The sequence below is a fragment of the Dermacentor albipictus genome, chromosome 2 (assembly GCF_038994185.2).
Source record: "Dermacentor albipictus isolate Rhodes 1998 colony chromosome 2, USDA_Dalb.pri_finalv2, whole genome shotgun sequence".
Classification (NCBI taxonomy): Eukaryota; Metazoa; Arthropoda; class Arachnida; order Ixodida; family Ixodidae; genus Dermacentor; species Dermacentor albipictus.
In genome coordinates, this window is record NC_091822.1 from 156853819 (window position 1) to 156871653 (window position 17835).

Here is a 17835-nt window from a genome sequence, read left to right on the forward strand (position 1 = left end):
CCACGTGGGGACGTCGAGGTGTTGCCTCTTCGCCTCCTCGCAGTCCTGCTGGGTCGCCCAGAGTTGGGTAACTTACTTTTTCAAAAACTGCGTGAAGCTGTAGCACAGCGCACTTCGCGCGCCGTAGCGCGTCGTAGAATACGAAACCGAAATTAATTGCACCGATTTTTTTTTTGTCCCGTATAAGCACAGTTGAGGTAGCGCGCGTATTGGAAAGAAAACGCATACTAAATGCAGCCGGTTAATTTGCAAGGTGTTTGCCTAGCCATAGCCTCCTGCATTATCACGATAAATCAATAATTAATTTCATGAGACCGGAACCGAACGAGCAAACTGCGGCAGTCCAGATGGCAGTGAGATCGTTTGCGTTTTTTTCTTCTGTCACCCATAGAGAACTTCCGCTATGCGGAGTGTGCAACCCGAAAATGAAGTTCCGAAATTTTCTACTGTGAAGTAATTGCATCTCTGTGGCGCAACTTGCATCACCATGGACGGCAAAGACATGGATCATCAATCTGAGAACGGAGACACAGAAAGTAAGTTCTCTGTCGCGTACCGAAAGGTTGTTTTATCGACAGCCTTAGGCTTAAACCGCATTTTGTTGACCGCTCACGACTGTGCATATGATTCGCCTCCCTCCAAACCTGAGGCGAACCCAAATATCCCGCAGTGTCGGGATGTTCATGGGTCTTCTTCCAGTCATGAAATCTGCGTGACCGAGGCTGCGCGATCTCTTGTCAACTCCGCCGACGGTGCCAGCAGACGTGCCGTGGTCCTCTCGACTCGTGAAGTTCACAACGATACATTAGGGCGATGAGAGTCATCAGCAGCTGATTGACACGACACCAACGAAATACCTTTTCACTGGCAAAGAAAACCGGGGCACGTTGTGGGCGTTGGCGCGCTGCGTCTTCAGTTCCTGCCTCTCTTTTTGTGCTGTTAGGCAGCCGTGCAAAAAATAAACGTTGTAACGTCGGACTGCTCGCTGTGGCGGTCACGCCTGTTGCGGAGACGTCTCGCACCTCGGTGAGGTTTCGCTTTGTCGTTGACTTTCTTCTTTCGCTTTCTTGTACGAAAACTTTGTTTTGGTTGTTCGTCATGTGGCAGCGTCGCGACAGCAGCGAGCAGTTGCATTCCAGACGGACTTTCGACAACTACGTGCACATGTAGCGAGCCGACAACTGGTCGATTTCTGCGTTGCAGTGTTTTCTTTTTCACATCGTCGCTTAATTTGGCGACGCGCTCACTAACAGTGGTGAAGACAGCCACGTTTTTCTTCAAGAACATTCGTTCGCAAGCGGCAATAAGAAATAATATTTTCCACTACGTCTTCACCTATAGTTTAATATTATTGCTTAAAGTCTCTGCGTACCGTACGCACTGGCACTTTATAGAGAGACACGCGATATTTGACTTCGAGTACATTCCGACGATAGGCATGCTGCTGTACTTGCGCTTCCGTTCACGTTGTAGTAGTAATCGATCATGCAGGTTGCTTGTAGGCCTTGTGAGGAAACACACCTACGTGGGAATTTTCACAGCTTCAATTGCATGCTTCAGGACAATTAATAGAAGGCTATAAAAACAAGTCAAAAGATGCACAAGCGTGACATAGACCTAAATAAATTGTATATGTGCGATTGTGAGTGACAATTGTAATTAGTAACTCAGCAGTGCCTTACTGCAGCCATAAAAGTTTGCTAATCCAGTAGGATGTGTTCGCCATTTAAAGTAGGTAGTCCTTTTCCTTTGCAACTAAAAGCTGCAGCAACAAGGGTAGCCCTTTCCAGCACATGTACTGAACTGCAGGGTCTGTTTTGAGGTCTGGTTGACGAGGGGCCTGTGGAAACATTTTTCTTTTAGTATTTATGTTGTGTTGTAAATAGCAGATTCAGGTAAATATTTAATGCTACAAGTTGCTTTAGGTCTGCAGCCATTACTTGATTCTACCTCTTATATAAAGTGGCACATAATCCCCTACAAACATGGTTCTACTGCTTATTAATATTTAAATATTCGTACTGCTAAAGCAGATGATACATTACAATGCCAAGCTTATTAATGTTGGTTTAATAAGTCTTCTGGCACTGCACGCCAAGTTGTGAATTGGTAATATAAACAAGCAACAAGTGCATCTAAATCGCAAGCTGGGACAGGACATGCATGCTTCTACCCAAACAAGGCACAATCGTTTTTAATGTGCTTACAGTAGCATTAAACAATACCAGTTGGAGTGCTAACTGTCCAATGCAAGCATTCTTTTTGTCCATCATCCTACTAACTCTGCCATCAAAATATTGACAGTTCTTTCTACTACCATGTATATTACCCATAACCTTGTTGTCTTCTGCATTTGTGGGAGTGCTAGTTGTAATAAGAAGTGCTCATCGCCGTAGTGCTCCTTTTTTTTTCACTGTTGTCAAGCTGTAATTGCAACAGAAGTCGTGGAATACGAATGTTTAGCTGCTTGGCTCATTGTGACGTTGTAAAGACTATAGTTATGAACTGTTCACCAAAGTGAATGCGTCTAATAGTTTGATGTCTCTGTTAAAAGGATGAGCTGAAAGCTTTATGCTGAGGCAGTTGGTTCTTGCTTGCATGTAGCATTACACTGCTGTAGTAGCCTTTGTCATGTTGCTTTAGTTTCATTGTAAGCTGGCCACGAATGAAAATGTCATTGTGAAAAGGCCATGAAGCAATCCACTTGAGAGGCGCAACAGCTGTTTTTGTCTGGCGCTTCAAGAGCAGAGAGAACATTAAACTAGCAGTATGCGTGCCTTGCCATCCTGATCTGTCGATGTTTATTAAGTGCATCAGAGTGTCTCATAATGCTCAGCCTACCCACCCATTTCTGTTGAAGGTAGAGATGGTCTTGCTTTACAGAGTTCGTGTCACTGTGCCATAAAGGCATATGAAAGACTTGTAAAGCATTTTTATTTTATACAGTGCCTGACGAGCCACACCATATATACGTGTCAAGAACATCACTACTTTGTAGGTCCTTTAATTACCAGATTTATTACACCAGCTTTCATACTGCTTTTATATCATCGAAATATACAAGCAGCACTGAATGGATAAAAGAAATTCATTACTCATTTTTTACTGACAGCTCTGTCAGTATGGGGTCACAGATAGTTCATCCTTATGCTTTATGTAACAGAACCCATGACTAGCAGGTGTCAAACTTCGACAAAAGGGGTTGATGGGCAGCCTGTTAATACACTTCTTGCAGCAGCGCCTCGCACAACATATGCTAAATTAATGTGGCTGCATCATGCCGTGTCACTTATGGAGTGTCAAGGCAGTGAAATGGTGTACCAGCAAGGACATTTACATACATAAACAGTAGGCTACAATAATCATTAGTTACACCTCATTATTCTTTCCTGTTTATCTATAGTTATTAAACAACACCACTCTCTGATTTTGCAGGATGAATACAAGATGGACTCGGAAAGACATTGGGTACAGTTGATGATCAGCTTAAAACAAGATTTAAGAAAAATGCGAGAGGGAGCCTATAAGCACATTTTTATGCCGTTTGAAAGAAATTTTTTTGTAGCTGTGTGTACAAATGAAATGACAGGAACATCTGCAGTACTGTTTTGTACAAACGTGACCATCTTTAGAAAATCAGAGAAGGGGAGTTCCCAAACAAATTTCTGTGGCATCTTTCTTTCTTTTTTGTATGTGTGTTTGCTGAAAGAGCTGCATGTCTTGCACGACCAAGAAGCATGTGGCAGCTAAGCTAATGTGTGGCTTTGCTGGCAGGTATTAAGGCGCGCGTTCTGGGACCCCAATTTCACCATGGTTCACAGAACAACACACTTTCTCTCTGAGTTGTCAGTTCTGAAAGTAGCACCTGTCCTTTACTATGTACTCGTATATTTTCCCATACTTTGTCTGGTTTTGAATCTTGTAAAGAAAAACAAAAAACTTTGAAAGGGGTGTGGGAATAAAGCACTCTTGTTAATTTTATTACTTTGGTCTTACTTAAATACTTGAAAATAGGTTGAACACGAATATGGGTCGACCCATGTATATAGAATTCACCGAGAAATAGAAAATTGTCATTTGAATATAGGTCGAGCTGTATTTACCAAGAAAAACAAAAGGCTTTGAACATGACACCTTTATCTACCTTAAGCTGGGCTATTAAATCTGGCTAGTTGATGCCACAAGCAGCATCCTCGTCCAAAGCGCCAGAGAAGTCCTCCTTTTTCGATGGGGGCGAAATGCGAAAACACCTGTGTACCTAGATTTAGGTGCACGTTAAAGAACCCCAGGTGGACGAAATTTCCAGAGTCCTCCACTACGGCGTGCCTCATAATCAGAAAGTAGTTTTGGCATGTAAATTTAATTTTAGAAGACCTCCTTGTTGGATGCTTTGCAAGCGTCCTCAGCACCCTAAATGATTGTTTTTGTGCTGTCAAGTGTTTTTGATATGCAGCATTTCCTAAACACAGTCTGGATAACCTCCAGACTGGCTTTACAGTGGGCAAGTGTGATGGAGGAACTCCCTTAGTTTGGTACTTTTGCTAGCGTTGTTCACGAAGAAAGGTAGACATTCTTTAGTCACTAAATACCTCAATTTGGTTAATATTTAAGAAAAATATCAACCTATATTCGAATAAATGCATTATTTTTCTGTTTCCTGCAATTTTCGCTGAGGTTTTAACACTCTTTTTGTTTCAGTGTTATTGCATTTGGTAATGACATGTCGTCTGCGCCACTTAAGGTGTCATCTAGTTGTGAAATTTTTGTAGAGAATTTCTGGAAATGGCTTTAAGAGAGTGCCGCATAAGTCTTACAGTGTCGAGGCCAAGAATTATGGTGGTTACAAGCTTAGTGCCAGGTCCCAGGCCTTTTGTCAAGAATTACATTCTCTCGGACAACATAAAGCACCCAATCAAAAGTTTATGAGGCATTCTTCAACCATTCTAACATGCTGCCGACACTACTTCTTTTTTTCTTCCTAGATGCAGAAGAGGAGACCTTGTTGCTGCAGCTACGCAAGGAGAAGGAAACGATGGAGACAGAGTTTGGGCAGAAAAGGGCCAAGTTCAAGGAACTCTTCATGCAAAAAGAAGGTATGTCTCCTGGAGGCCTCCATTGGGGCTGGCTGGAAACTTATGGTTGAGGTGCTGCGCTGTATATTTACACAGAAGACAGATGACAACAATCGAGACACCCGCCTGCCATGTCACCATGGTCGGCCATTTCCATTTCCATGTTTTTAGGGAATAAACCACTTCCTATACTCGCATTCTGCTCATAGCAGGCGACGGTATGAAGGCTAGAGAGATTTCTTTCACTGCCTGCACTCACAAAGTAGTAGTACATCACATATGAAAGGCATAGGCATCTGTATATCTGTGTTGGAATAACAGTAATAACAGTCAGTCATACTTTTATGTTGCAATACATGATGTAATTATTACATGGTAGGTGTCGTAGATCTGGACTTATTTATCGTCAGATAAGCTGAGCGACACAATTCTGCGACCAGCGACCGCAGGTGACTGCTGGCGCTTGTGACCGAAGCATAGTATATCAAACACCGGAAGTACAAAGTTGCACAAACAATACACGATTTGAAGTGGCTTTATGCTCACAAGTTGTAGCTCTAATATATGGGAAGCTGTAATTTGGTAGAAAGCGTTGCAGACCAATAACTGTACTGTTAAACGCGCACAGTGAGATTTATGTGCCTTCGCCACTTGCGTTTCTTGTGCTGCATTGCCTGTTGAGTATTACACAAAGCATAGAACCACTCTCTTGGGAATGTCTGTCATGTTGCCACTTTGGTAAAGATGCGACAATACAGTAATCTGCAGGAAGCTGGAGACATAAAATTATATACATTGGTTGAACGAGGAAAGCTTCAGCCAAGAGGCAACATTTCAACGAGAGCACATCTTGAAACATTGGCTCCATGCTGAGGCTTCCCATGTTTGGTTATCGTTGATCATGTTCCTTTATGTCCTAAGGGAAAGGGGGTAATTACTGCATCCAAATATATGTGATTAATTGTTACACATTTAAGCAAGTGCAAAATAAATAGCAGGATAGGGTGTCCCAAAAGTAAGAACTGTCAGACTGCGAATACTATAATAAAAATAAATTAAATTGTAACATGTAGTAAATTGTTTATAGAAATTGTAAAATATCTGAAACACAATAGATAGGGAACACGATGAGGCAGGGACTATGCATAAACAATATTAGAACAACAAAACAGTTAAATAAGAAGGACACCAGGAAACATCACGCTATACGAGAGCAATGCAATGCATATTGACAAACCTATCTGTTCTAATAAGCATCTATTGAGTGAATGAGACAATTAATAAAATGAGGAACATGATTTGATTTCACACGAGATGCTGTACCAGTTTGATATTCCTGCAGAATAGCTGGTTTGCTTCAATAGTTCGTTCTGGCTTTTTGCGTGTAGCGAATCTAGCTTTGTTAGCATTGTAAGATTTTCAACGGCAAAACCTTCAACATACACACCACTGCATAGTAGACAGAGATGAAGGTTGATAACTCATGACGGGACAAATCGCAAAAAGGAAGAAAGGAAATGCACCATGAAATGCCATTTTTATCTGAAGTTTCGTCTGAAGTGAACTGCCCTGTCTGATTTGCAGAGGAGCTTCAGGCGGAGCGGCAGCAGCGAGAGGTCCTCGAAGAGAAGCTGCACGCACTTCAGAGGGACCTGGACGAGGCTCGGTCGCTCCTGCTAGTGGCCCAATGCGAGCAGGAAAATGAGCTCGAGGGCGAGCGGCGCCGCCACAGAGAGGAGATGGCTTCGCTACAGCACATCCTCAAGGAAAACACCGAGGAGGCCCTGCGCAGCTCGGGACGCTACGAGAAGGAGCTGGCGCGCTACAAGAAGCACTCCGAGCGGCTCGAGCAGGAGCTGCACGAGCTCAGGGCCCAGCAGGCCCAAGACAGGTAGGCTCACAGCAGCTGCTGGCCTCTTTCAAGCGATTCCTTTCATGCGCCGCATTTTCAAGGGAACGTTGACAACCATTGGTGCATAGCGTGAGGACAGAGGGTTGTTCACTTTCAGGGGAAGAACTTGATATTGAATACCACATTAATTCAAGTACACTTTGGGGGGATGGTATCACGCCTAATGCTGAAATACTGGATGCCCCACATAATCTGTGCAAAAACAAAAAAAATATGCGGTAGCCATGTAGCTGGACAGAACCAAGGTTGTGTTTGCCGTTGTGTGGAGCAAGTCAGACTATTTTATGTACTTTGCCTAATTACATAATTAGCTATTATAGTCAACCTTTGATTTTTCGGTTTCATTAGGGGCTGTGAAAACGCATGAAAAATTGGGCTGTGTGAAAAAAATGAATGCATGCCTTTTACTGCCCCCAAGGGTTCAAATCGCCACAGGCACGTTCAAAATAGCCCTGAAGGCTTGCCAGCACACTTATTAACCCTTTCAGGCGCCACTTGCAATTATGCATAGAAAAAAATCTTTTTATATATAAACATTCTTTTTGGGACCTAAGAAACACAAAACCATCGAATTCTTGAAAGTTATCATGAAACTTTATTATTTGCAATATCGTACACAATTGTGTACACAGCGCCTCGGTGGTCACAAAATTGACTTGTGGAATGCGAGGAAGCAATTTCTCTCTTTCGTCAGGCACAGTTGCACGGCGCATTTCATGCAGAATATCCGGGTGCCTCGTGTGCACTTCTCGAGCTTGCACCTAATTCGCACCTTCTGGTCGCGGGATTCGGTCCAATGGTCAAAGGAGTCGTAGTGCGCGTCGGTGCAAGGAAGCGATATTCTTGCTTTTTTGCCCTATCTTTGGTTGTGGTGCTTGGATCTCTGCAAGAGAAGGCCTTCCACGCTTTTTCTCGGGTAGTACCGACTTAATTAATGCTTCGGCAGCTTGCAAGCAAGCCAACATTCATCAAATATAGGAGTTTAGCTCCAGGCAGCGTTTGATTGTCACGGTGGTAGTCCAGCCAAGAATTGCAGATACCCAGGTTCACAAAAGGAAAAAAACACTCTGTGTCCACTTCTTCAGCTTGCGTTTCCCCTGCAGCAGCATCTTCCTCTTCTGTGAGGTTGGTGAACGCAGCTGCAACGCAGGCGTCGGTCGCTTCGCACGTGGCTTCTTCTTCGTCACTTTCCCCAACGTCTGAAACATTTATCAGCAATGAGCTCCAAAAGCCTTTCAGCTGTCTTTTGGGTTTTCTTATACTTGTTTGCATTGTAGAAAGAACGACGAATGGCCAAAAAACCTGGAAAGAAAATCAAAGCAACTCTCAGCGTTCTTCATTTCTGCAGCGACCACGGCGCTTTGTACACAATCGTGTACACATGCGCGTGCGAGCGTTAGCGTTCGGTCATCTCCTCAGAAAGGATAAAATTATCGCTCCTCGGTACTTCATATGATGCACAAGCGCGTCTAATTTTTTTTCGCTTGCCACAATAAAAAAAGCGGCTGTAAAAAAAATAAGAACTTGACTCACCGCTCTTTGCTGCTCCGGCGTCCGCCATTTCTTGTTTTGATATGAACATCTTCACCGAAACGCGACAGATGGTGCCCAAAATGCACATGGTTGTCAGTTTAGAGTTTGGGAATGTGCTAAAGCCAACCTAATAGAAAATTGCGCGCCCTAAACGCGAAAAAAACACCAGAAGTACAATGTACACAGTTGTGTACAAGGCGCCTTAAAGGGTTAAGTGTATCGGTGCTTGCACTGTGACAGGAGACGGCGGGTACATGCATGTATTATTAAGGAAAACATACTGTGTCCGATGTCATTTGCCCCCTTTGCACTCTTTGTATGCTTCACCGCAATATTGAGCATATGCTTCACCGAGTAACATTGCTGTATTGTGGCAAAGCTGACTTTCAGGAACTGGCATCATGCAATGCGGCATGCTTTCCGAGCTTCGAAGCTATTGATGAGGATTACAAATGTCGAGTCAGTGCCATTGCTGACAACGGCAAAATAACACAGCACCAACCAGCAAGAAACTTGGTCGAGAACATTGAAGCATGTATGCATAGCGTTGCTGTGGTGATGGCTACGGTAGCCAGCTAATCTACATGCGAAAGTGCCTGTTTGAGGCGGCGAGATAATCAAAATGGCGGCGAGGCTGGCTTCCATAATGCCGTTTCAGACCTGCCATCATAGCAGTCAGTTGAGGAAGGGCTTTTGTGTCTGAGATTTCAGATGTTCTTGTACACTGACTTTATGGAGTACTTGGTGGCGCCTCGAAGGTGTTCAAGTTATCGGGCATGTTTGAAAAATCGGACATCCGGAAAATCGGTTGTTGACTCTATTAGACGTGGGCGAATATAAAATTTTTTCGAATGCGAATCGAATACAAGTAGCAAGTGTCGAATATCGAATTGAATATCGAATAGTCAGGTGCAGACGTATATATTTAACGCAGAAACACACATTATGGTATGCTTAGGTACCACGCTTGTACTGACTAGTGAAAAAAAAAAGACAGCTCAGTATCGTGGACAATTAGCATCAGTTTTAGACATATTATTGTGATTAAAAAGAACTGCCCGAATAGCCACTGGACATCGTCAGAGCGGGACTGCAAGTTAGCCTTCCAAGAATACAGTATATATAGCGGCTGAATAAATAATTTCTGCTAAATTAATGGTTCCAAAGAAAGGTACAGTTGTGGAAAATAAAGAAAAAGCTCCTGAAGGACTTGTGTGCCGTTATCACATGTATAAGGCTTGTTGTAAGGAAAATATAACTGAAAATATAGCATAGCAGATTAAACTACTACATGACTAGACTTCGCAATACACCAAATGACAGACTACAAGCAAAAAAATTACAAATTGCTGCTTGCAAACCCACCTCTCAAATCATGTGCCGTGCGAAAAGAGTGACCGCCGAAGTGGAGTCTCATCATGTTCCATATAAAGCAAGTGTGATAAGATCCTATCGCGCCCCGCACACCGTGTGCTTTAGGTGCGAGTGAAAGTGTACAAGGGTGAGACAAGAAAGATGGGACGCATTCTAAAATAGTTGTTCAAAATGCGCGTTCAGAGTGCACCGGGCGTTGCTGATGACACGGCGCGGCCCAGGCCTATTGTGTGAGGCGAAACTAAATGCAAACTGAACTCGTGTTTCGAACAACGATCACACCCATAGTGGCTTCATGAGTGCCGCCTTCCTCCGCGAGCAAAGGGAAAGCTTTGGAGGAGAGCAAGGTTGTGGTAACGCGATCAAGCACATGCGAGGGAGGGGGCACGTCTTGGCTGTGACTGAGCATGACTGTAAGTGGAACTGAGCGCATATGCTGCCGCGGACCCTGCTTTAGAGCTAATCTGTCGCATGTGCAAAGAGTGGGTGTGCTGAGGCGGCATGGCACCATGCAAGCTGTCCTACCGCGCGTTTAGCATTGGAGGTTGCATAATCTCAAGTTTAGGTGACCTGCTGGAGTGAGAGGCAGACGAAGCATTTGCTCCCCACTGCCGGCACTTTTCACGATAGCGTTGTTCCAGTCCGGCTGATGCTGTCAGCCGCGAGGGTGGAGTGCACGCGAAAGCGTGGCTGGCTTTGCTTAATTCGTACTGCCAATGTGAAGATACCGTCGACGCGGCATGAAACCGTATCATTTGTCGCCGACTCCCGAATTCATCAAAATGAATTGCTTTCTCATCCAAGTTTACTTTCTTCAATTTCCTGATAATTGGGAAAATTCTGCGGCCCCTTTTCCTGTAAGAAAAATTAATTGGCAGCTATACTTATTTGTGTAAAAGGTCAAGTTTCAATAGAATTAAATTTTGATATAATGAAGCAAATTGCCGATTTTACCGACTTTGTGATGCCGAGGTTTAACTGTAACTCACATCGATTATTCTAAGAGCTTTTAATTATTCATTATTTCAGGCAACCTCTGCTGTCCGTCAGCTACACTGTCTATATTAATGTGCCTACTTAAGTTATTTTTCTCTGGTCCCCAACCGGCACCTTTACTTTTAATCATGACCACCTTATAATCAGATATATCATAAGAAGCCAACAAGCACTGACACCAAGGACAACATAGGGGAAATTACTTGTGCTTAATAAACTAAATAAAGAAACGATAAATTAACGAAAATGAAAGTGGATGAAAAAGCAACTTGCCGCAAGTGGGCCCCTCTGTTAATCCTCTTCCTTCTCGCCTATTGTAGTCAAATATGGTATACATGCTTGGGGTTTCACTTTATTTCATTTTATTGCCATAACTGCACCATAGGGGCATTTAAGGTAATAAAATAGTGGGTGCAATATATTCTATACAGTTGTAATAAAAGGATAAAATACAAGTAATAAAAGGAGTGGGTGCAATATATTCAGTACAGTCGAACACCGCAATAACGAAATTGCAGGGGAAAGCAAAAAATTTCGCTTTTGCGGGCATTTTTTCAGCGTAAGAACGAGCAGAGAAGACAGGAAATCGGCTTGCAAAAAAAATTTATTGCAGAAAGTCAGTAAGCTTACTTTTCCTAGCCTTGCCTTGCAGCAATTTGACAGCTCTGAATTCACACTGCAAAAAGTGGTCCATTGCCAGGTCAATGTCGTGCTCGCCAAAAAAAAAGAAACGAATGAATTGCGTCGAAGGCATTTAATAAACCCCATGGGTTCGTTCTCTCCTCGTGATTTGGTTGTTGGCGGTCGGCGGCGGTGTCGGCTTTGCACACATTACTATGATGACCTCATCGGTCATCTCTTTGTGCACAACGTCTTCACCTGCGTGAATGAACTCGTCGGCGCTGAGGCCATTTGGAACACCGTTTGCACAGCATAAAGTTCACCCCATGCGTTGGTCAGCGACGTCGGCACTGCGCCGTTAGCACTCATCGAATGCGCTTCAGGCAAATCTCCTTCCAGTGCCGCTCGATCAGCGCGTGATGCCTGCTGAGTGGCAATGAAGCCGGCATATTTAGAACAAGTTGCCATCATGGCTGAACACATCGCAACTCGTGCGGCGGCCACCATCTCAAGTGCCATGAACATGTCCATGTTGGTGCCAAGCCTAAGCTGGAGGTTCAGCAGCAGACGATGCTTCTTTAAAATGGTAGACATTGAGCTGCACCCAGTTCCAAATTCTTTGGCGGTCTCCATTTTCTTTGCGCCCTTTTCAACCCGGGCAATAATTGCAGCCTTATACTGTAGCGTCAAATTTCCTCTTTTTGGCTGGAGGCAGCACTCGGCAGGCTGGCAAAGCAGTCGGTCCCATCACCACATATACAGTTGATGCGACCAAGCACCAAACAACACAGCAACCACACAGCATAGACAGGACCATGTGCAGCAATACAAAAAGCATAACACGTCATCGGGGTTATCTAAACCTGCACGTGTATGTCGATTTGGCTATTCAGCGATTATGAGACAGCGTGCCATGCAGGCATTCCGCTCCTCATTAGCACATGCTGTGATGGTGCACAGGATTATAATAAAATGTGCCCACTGCGAGGTCTCCTCCAGTTCATGTCTTCTTTTTGTATTTTTGTGATTTAAATACTAATATTGCATTTTTGCTCTGGACACTGCGCAGTCACCTGTTGCGATTGGCAAACCACTAGCACCATCATCATCATCGCTGTTACCTGTTGTGAGGTGCAACCGCTCTGCTAATAGCTCCACTGCTTTTTCTTTTTAAACAATAATGGTGGCAGCCACGCAAGTGCGCTGTGGCTGTAATTTGTGCAATTTAAGGGCACAATGATTGCATTTGAGAAATTTTTGGACACGGTTAGTGCTAGGTGAGTAGATTATTTGTGGAATGTTGTTCCAGAAAATTTTTTTAATGAGGGATTGCTGTAAAAAAAAGTTCCATTCTCGCCAGAATTTAAATGCATTGACTTATATGGGCATTTACTGGAGATTCAAAAATATTTTGTTGCGGCGAGAATTACGTTGACTGGGGATTTCAGTAACGCAGGTTTCGACTGTATACATTAGTTAGGAATGGCAGATTGTAAGTGAAGTTTTGAATACACTATACGCGAATGATATGGGTACTTAATGTATGTGATCTAAATCTTATGCTCTAATCTAGGAATTTTCAGTGCTATCTGCTATGATGTCTTAAAACAGATAACTGGAAGACTGCATGTGAGTGGGTGAAAATTGCACTGCGCTTCTCTTTGAAACCTCTATGCCCTGTTTGTGTGTGCACTGTGCATAGTTTGTGGAACAGAGGAGGAGGAGGAGCTCGGCTTCTGACAGTATTTTCTCTCCTCTTCTCCTTCTCCTCGTCCTGTTCCCATTCGCTGTCCTTTTCGTCATGTCCCCTGCATCGTCTCTCCTCTTCTCCCTGTGTCTCCCTTTTCTCATCCTTTTGTGGTCACATGCTCACCTTTCTCTCTCTCTGGTTCTCCTTTTCCTCTCACTATCCTCCCATTATCACTTACCCTTTCCCCACTCTCCCTTTTCTATATGCTCCCCTCTCCTCATCCTCTCATGGCAATCGGCTCACCCTTTTTCTTTCCCCTGCCCCCCCAATTTCAATCTGCTCCCTGACCATACGCTCCCCATTTTTCATGCTCCCCTTTCCCGCCATCTCACAATCATCTGTTAACCTTTTTTGCTCTCTCCCTCACCTTTTGTGTCCTCCTGCTGACAATACTTTCCCCCCCTCTTCTTCTCTTTTCGCTCTCCCTCTTCTCCCCACAAAAGGGAAGGCGTGCTGGCGGTGGTGACGAAGTCCCTAAAGCAGAAAGTGGGCAATCTCAGTCCTAACCCCTTTTCCTCTTCCAGCGACAGCTCCGTCGAGAACCTCGAGGAGAGCATGCGTAAGGTAAGCGGACACCCATCTGGGAGGGATCTCCTGCTCTTTTATGCATCTTGCGCAGTGGTGGTGGTAGGGGAGCACGTAAGGGCAGCCTATGAAATCTCTTACAAGGGTCCTGCAGCATGCCTGATGAAGCTTGTTGGTTGGCACCATTAGCATGCAGCTATTTCATGATGCACTTCGTGTTATGGACATGACATTGATTAGCGGTGCTGTCATCGCTGATTAAAAGTGTAGTGCAAGATTTGAGTTTGGCACCACACTGCGAGTGCTGTAAGAAAAGGATAATGTTATATTTTGTATCCATTTTAATTGTGTTTAAGCGTCGCCTAACTTTCACAACAGCCATGTGGAAGATGTTGCAACCGTACAAACGACACCTTCAACATGCTGAGCACACGGCGCGCCAACTTACGCCATGTGGAAGCTATTGTAACCATAGCAACAGTGCCATAAACAATTTCAGCAGGCTTGGCAACTGTGGCATGCCAATTTCTATTACATAACATCAGTGCCCTGCTGCTACTTGGCATTGCAGTTCTAAGTCATGGTAGAGTGAAATTTGGCATTCACAGCCAAAAAGTTTATATCGAGGGCAACTCATTTTGTTTGTATTTTGAAGTTGCTGTGACTGATAAGTTATGTTTGTGTAATTGTCATAATTCCTTTTGTGCTTATCATAATTCCTTATGCTGAGAATAGATCTAGGACAAAAGTGGTGACCTTAAAGAAGTGTCATTTCTGTTTTGCTCACTCCCATTTGTCAAACATTTTAAGTGCTGACTGGTGAGGAAGAAGTCATTGTGCTCTGTGAACATGTTTTTATTTTTCGTTGGCAGCTGTGGCTGGACGTAAGTGTGTCTGATACTCTCATCATTTTCATTTTGATGAATTGGCTCTGCATGTCTCAAATGCCGAGCTTCGTGCTTGTTGCGTAGCTTTTTTATGCTGATTTTTTTTCATCTAGAATAACATGCTTAACTATTTGGGTTGCAGCATTGCTAAGTGAGTGCTTTTCTCAGCAAGTGCGGTGCCTTCTGTTTGGTTGCTTTGTTTATTTTGTGTGGGTGTGTGGGTTTCTTATTATTTTTTGCCAAGTTTTTGGCATTCTAATTTAGCATTTCTCATAGCATACATTATTGCCTGTGCTGTGAAGTTGACGCTTGTATTTCTTTGTAATTTGAACTTCAGGTATACCTCTTATTTGTGGTTATCGGTTTGCAAAGTTTTGTCTTACTAGCAACATGACTCAATTCAATCTCTCATCAGACTTCACTATGATACTGTTGTATGCTGAGCTTTGTCGTTGACAGACTACAGGTGTTCCGTTTTAATATTTTCCATACTGACACTGTTACAACTTGAGACGACAGCAGGTAGATTGTGACAACAGGTTAGGTAAATTGGAAATAAATGTTTTTGCCTCAGGAAGACCATTTGTGCTGGGAGGACTTGGTTACTTGAAAGCACCATTTCAGCAAATTCAGTCCTAATGTAATTTGTATGCTTATGTTTAATTGCAACAATAATTGTTTAAAACAGCACAGATCTTAACAATGTTGCCACGGAGCAGAAACTGCAAAGTCGTCCTGATTTATTTTTATGGAAGTTCAGAGAAAACAGTTGCAATATTTCAGTGCTGTGTCCCTAGTGTGCTTGATTAGAAGTTTTTCCAGTATTGTAATATTTGCCTTTTCTCTCAGTGAACACCATTATTTGAGGCACGAGTATAGTATACGAAGCACAGCTAGGTAATTAGGTGCAACTAGGAAATGGGGATGTTCAAGCATAATTAGTGGCCATGTAGTGCATATATAAGCAGTGGCTTCATTGCCTGTTCTCTTGCCCATCTAAATTTGCTTCCACCAAATATGTTATGTGGCAAAAGCTATATAGAAGCTACATACGAGTATATTTGCAAATGACTATGCTGCACTTGTCCAAAAGGCAACAGCCTACACTAGCCTCTAGATGTCAGCGGCGGTGTCGTTTTCACACCACTGGCCTCTTTGTTATCGTAAATGCTGGCCCATAGCGATATCTATGAGCCCTTGTGGAAATTGTCTGTCAGAGCAGGTGTTGATGAAAATTTTTTTTTCTTCTTGCTGTTAATAGTAGCCATATTACCTCATGCCTGACCCTATATAACTGCAATGTTCTGAGATGGGATAAAAAAATGTCAGTGCACATACATCTTGTTGTTGACTGCATACTACTCCCCAGTATTTATAAAATCGGCCTGACATTATTGCCCGGCAATTGCCAAAGCAATCTTGTTTTGCATATCGAGCCATTATACTGCTTTTGCTGCTGCTTGCTTTTGAAGTGCAGTGTGGTCTTTCAGCCATGCGGACGATGTCCAGGTGTGGTTCCGCATTGTCGTGAAGACGCACACGAAGTCCAAATTCGCTTATCGAGTACTAAATGCATGCACATAAGAGCTATACGATTTGCTTGCCCGACGGATCGGATAGTTGTGGCGCACATGAGATTCTCACTTAATGGACAACACGCATGATATGATTTCACGTACTGCCCACTGTACAACTAGTGGTACGAACCACTACAAGCTTACAACAGGTTATAACAGCAATAGTGGCCAACTTTCTGAGGCCCCGCACACTGCACCAACTAGCTGCTGCTGAACTTGCTCGAAGTTGCCATGAAACCGCACTTGAAAAGGAAATTCATGCCAACTCAGTTGCTTGCTTTCCCACTTTGCTCGTAGCAGTCATGATTCGCGAATATTGAAGTGTGTTGCACGTGCAAAAATGGGGTGTTCTGGCAACTGGCGTTATGGCTTTCTTAGAGAGGCAGCGTGCAATGCTGTGCTGTGTTATGCACCAGGCACAAGAGGATGCGGAAATGCTTCGGTCTCTGGTGGTGCCCCTGGAAGAGGAGATTAAGGCCCTCAAGGACAAGCTGCGATCGACAGACGAGCAGCTGCACGTGTACGAGGCGGCCTTCACGGGTCTCGTCCACGGTCTCGGCTCTGGCACGCTTGGCGACGCGGTACGGGGTGGCACACCTGCCGAAATCCTCTCCCATCTCGATGACAAGGTCTGTCACAATTTTTTAACGGCACTTAGTTTGTGAAGCAGCTAACCTAATAAACAGTGTTTAGAAAGGGATGGGAAATTAGACACACACCAACATTACCAATGTTGTCTCCCTTTTTAGTACTCCGTTCTGTATTTGCACTGGTCGAGCCAGTTACCAAGTTAGTTTCTCAAACCCGACGTTTCTGAGACAACTGTGCTTTCACTGTTTAACTCCCGTGAAAGGAGCTGAGCCCGTCAAGAAATTTCGCTTTTAATAAATCCCTCTTTTCAATGGGGGAGGATATTAACTTCATAATCGGTTAACTTGACTTAGATATTTCTGTCAAAATGTGTAGCTCCCTTTTCCTGTGAATTCATCAACAAAATATCCCATCTGTATAACTTACTTAGTAAGAGTTTCCACACATTGTACTTGGAAACGTATTACTATCGTCTGTGTTAATTCTTGCAGAAGCTGTTCGTCCCGCACAAGAAGGATGGGAAGCGTAGACAATGCATTTTCCTTGGGTTATAGTTTAGCCACTGATGCCACTGCAGCTGCACGAATTTTCAACTTAGCGAAAATACACCAAGATTTCGCTAAAGGTACTTTAAAGACAGCCGTTAAGAAAGAGAAAGGGTCTCACTAGTTCTGCGAAATATGCCCAAAGCATTGTTTTAACTGAGTGCAGAGATTTGGTTAGTGAGAGTGTAATGTAAATGCAGTTCATGACCACTGGCACTGTGAAAAATGTAGAACCAGCTCACCATACTGCATTATGTCCCGATGGTAATTCATAAAGCACCCACAGATAATAACTAGGTATATGTAAACATGTTTCTGTCACTATCAGTGTACAAGAGTGTGGTGCAGTTGTCCCGCTCACTGGGGTTCACGGCAGAGCTCAAACCCTGATGTTGCTTATGCAGCACAAAGGTACTGCACTGCATCGGAATGTGGACGCTGCATGTTGGCCC

At 43.7% G+C, this 17835-nt stretch overlaps 1 protein-coding gene across 7 annotated transcripts in view; it reads left to right on the forward strand.

Annotated features, from left to right (window-relative positions):
• Window positions 1–371: 371 nt before the first annotated feature.
• The window catches only part of LOC139056174 (rab GTPase-binding effector protein 1-like), a 60371-nt gene continuing 42907 nt past the window's right edge, over window positions 372–17835 (forward strand). For 3 of the 7 annotated variants that reach the window (XM_070534152.1, XM_070534156.1, XM_070534157.1), the window contains exons 1-6: window positions 373–536; window positions 4983–5093; window positions 6657–6963; window positions 13702–13822; window positions 14656–14667; window positions 16664–16876. In XM_070534152.1, the coding sequence (XP_070390253.1) occupies window positions 488–536; window positions 4983–5093; window positions 6657–6963; window positions 13702–13822; window positions 14656–14667; window positions 16664–16876 (813 nt within the window). In that variant the 5' untranslated portion in view covers window positions 373–487. Of the gene's footprint in view, window positions 537–4982; window positions 5094–6656; window positions 6964–13701; window positions 13823–14655; window positions 14668–16663; window positions 16877–17835 lie in introns of all 7 variants that reach the window. The other 4 variants (XM_070534151.1, XM_070534154.1, XM_070534153.1 and 1 more) reach the window with 4 other exon arrangements.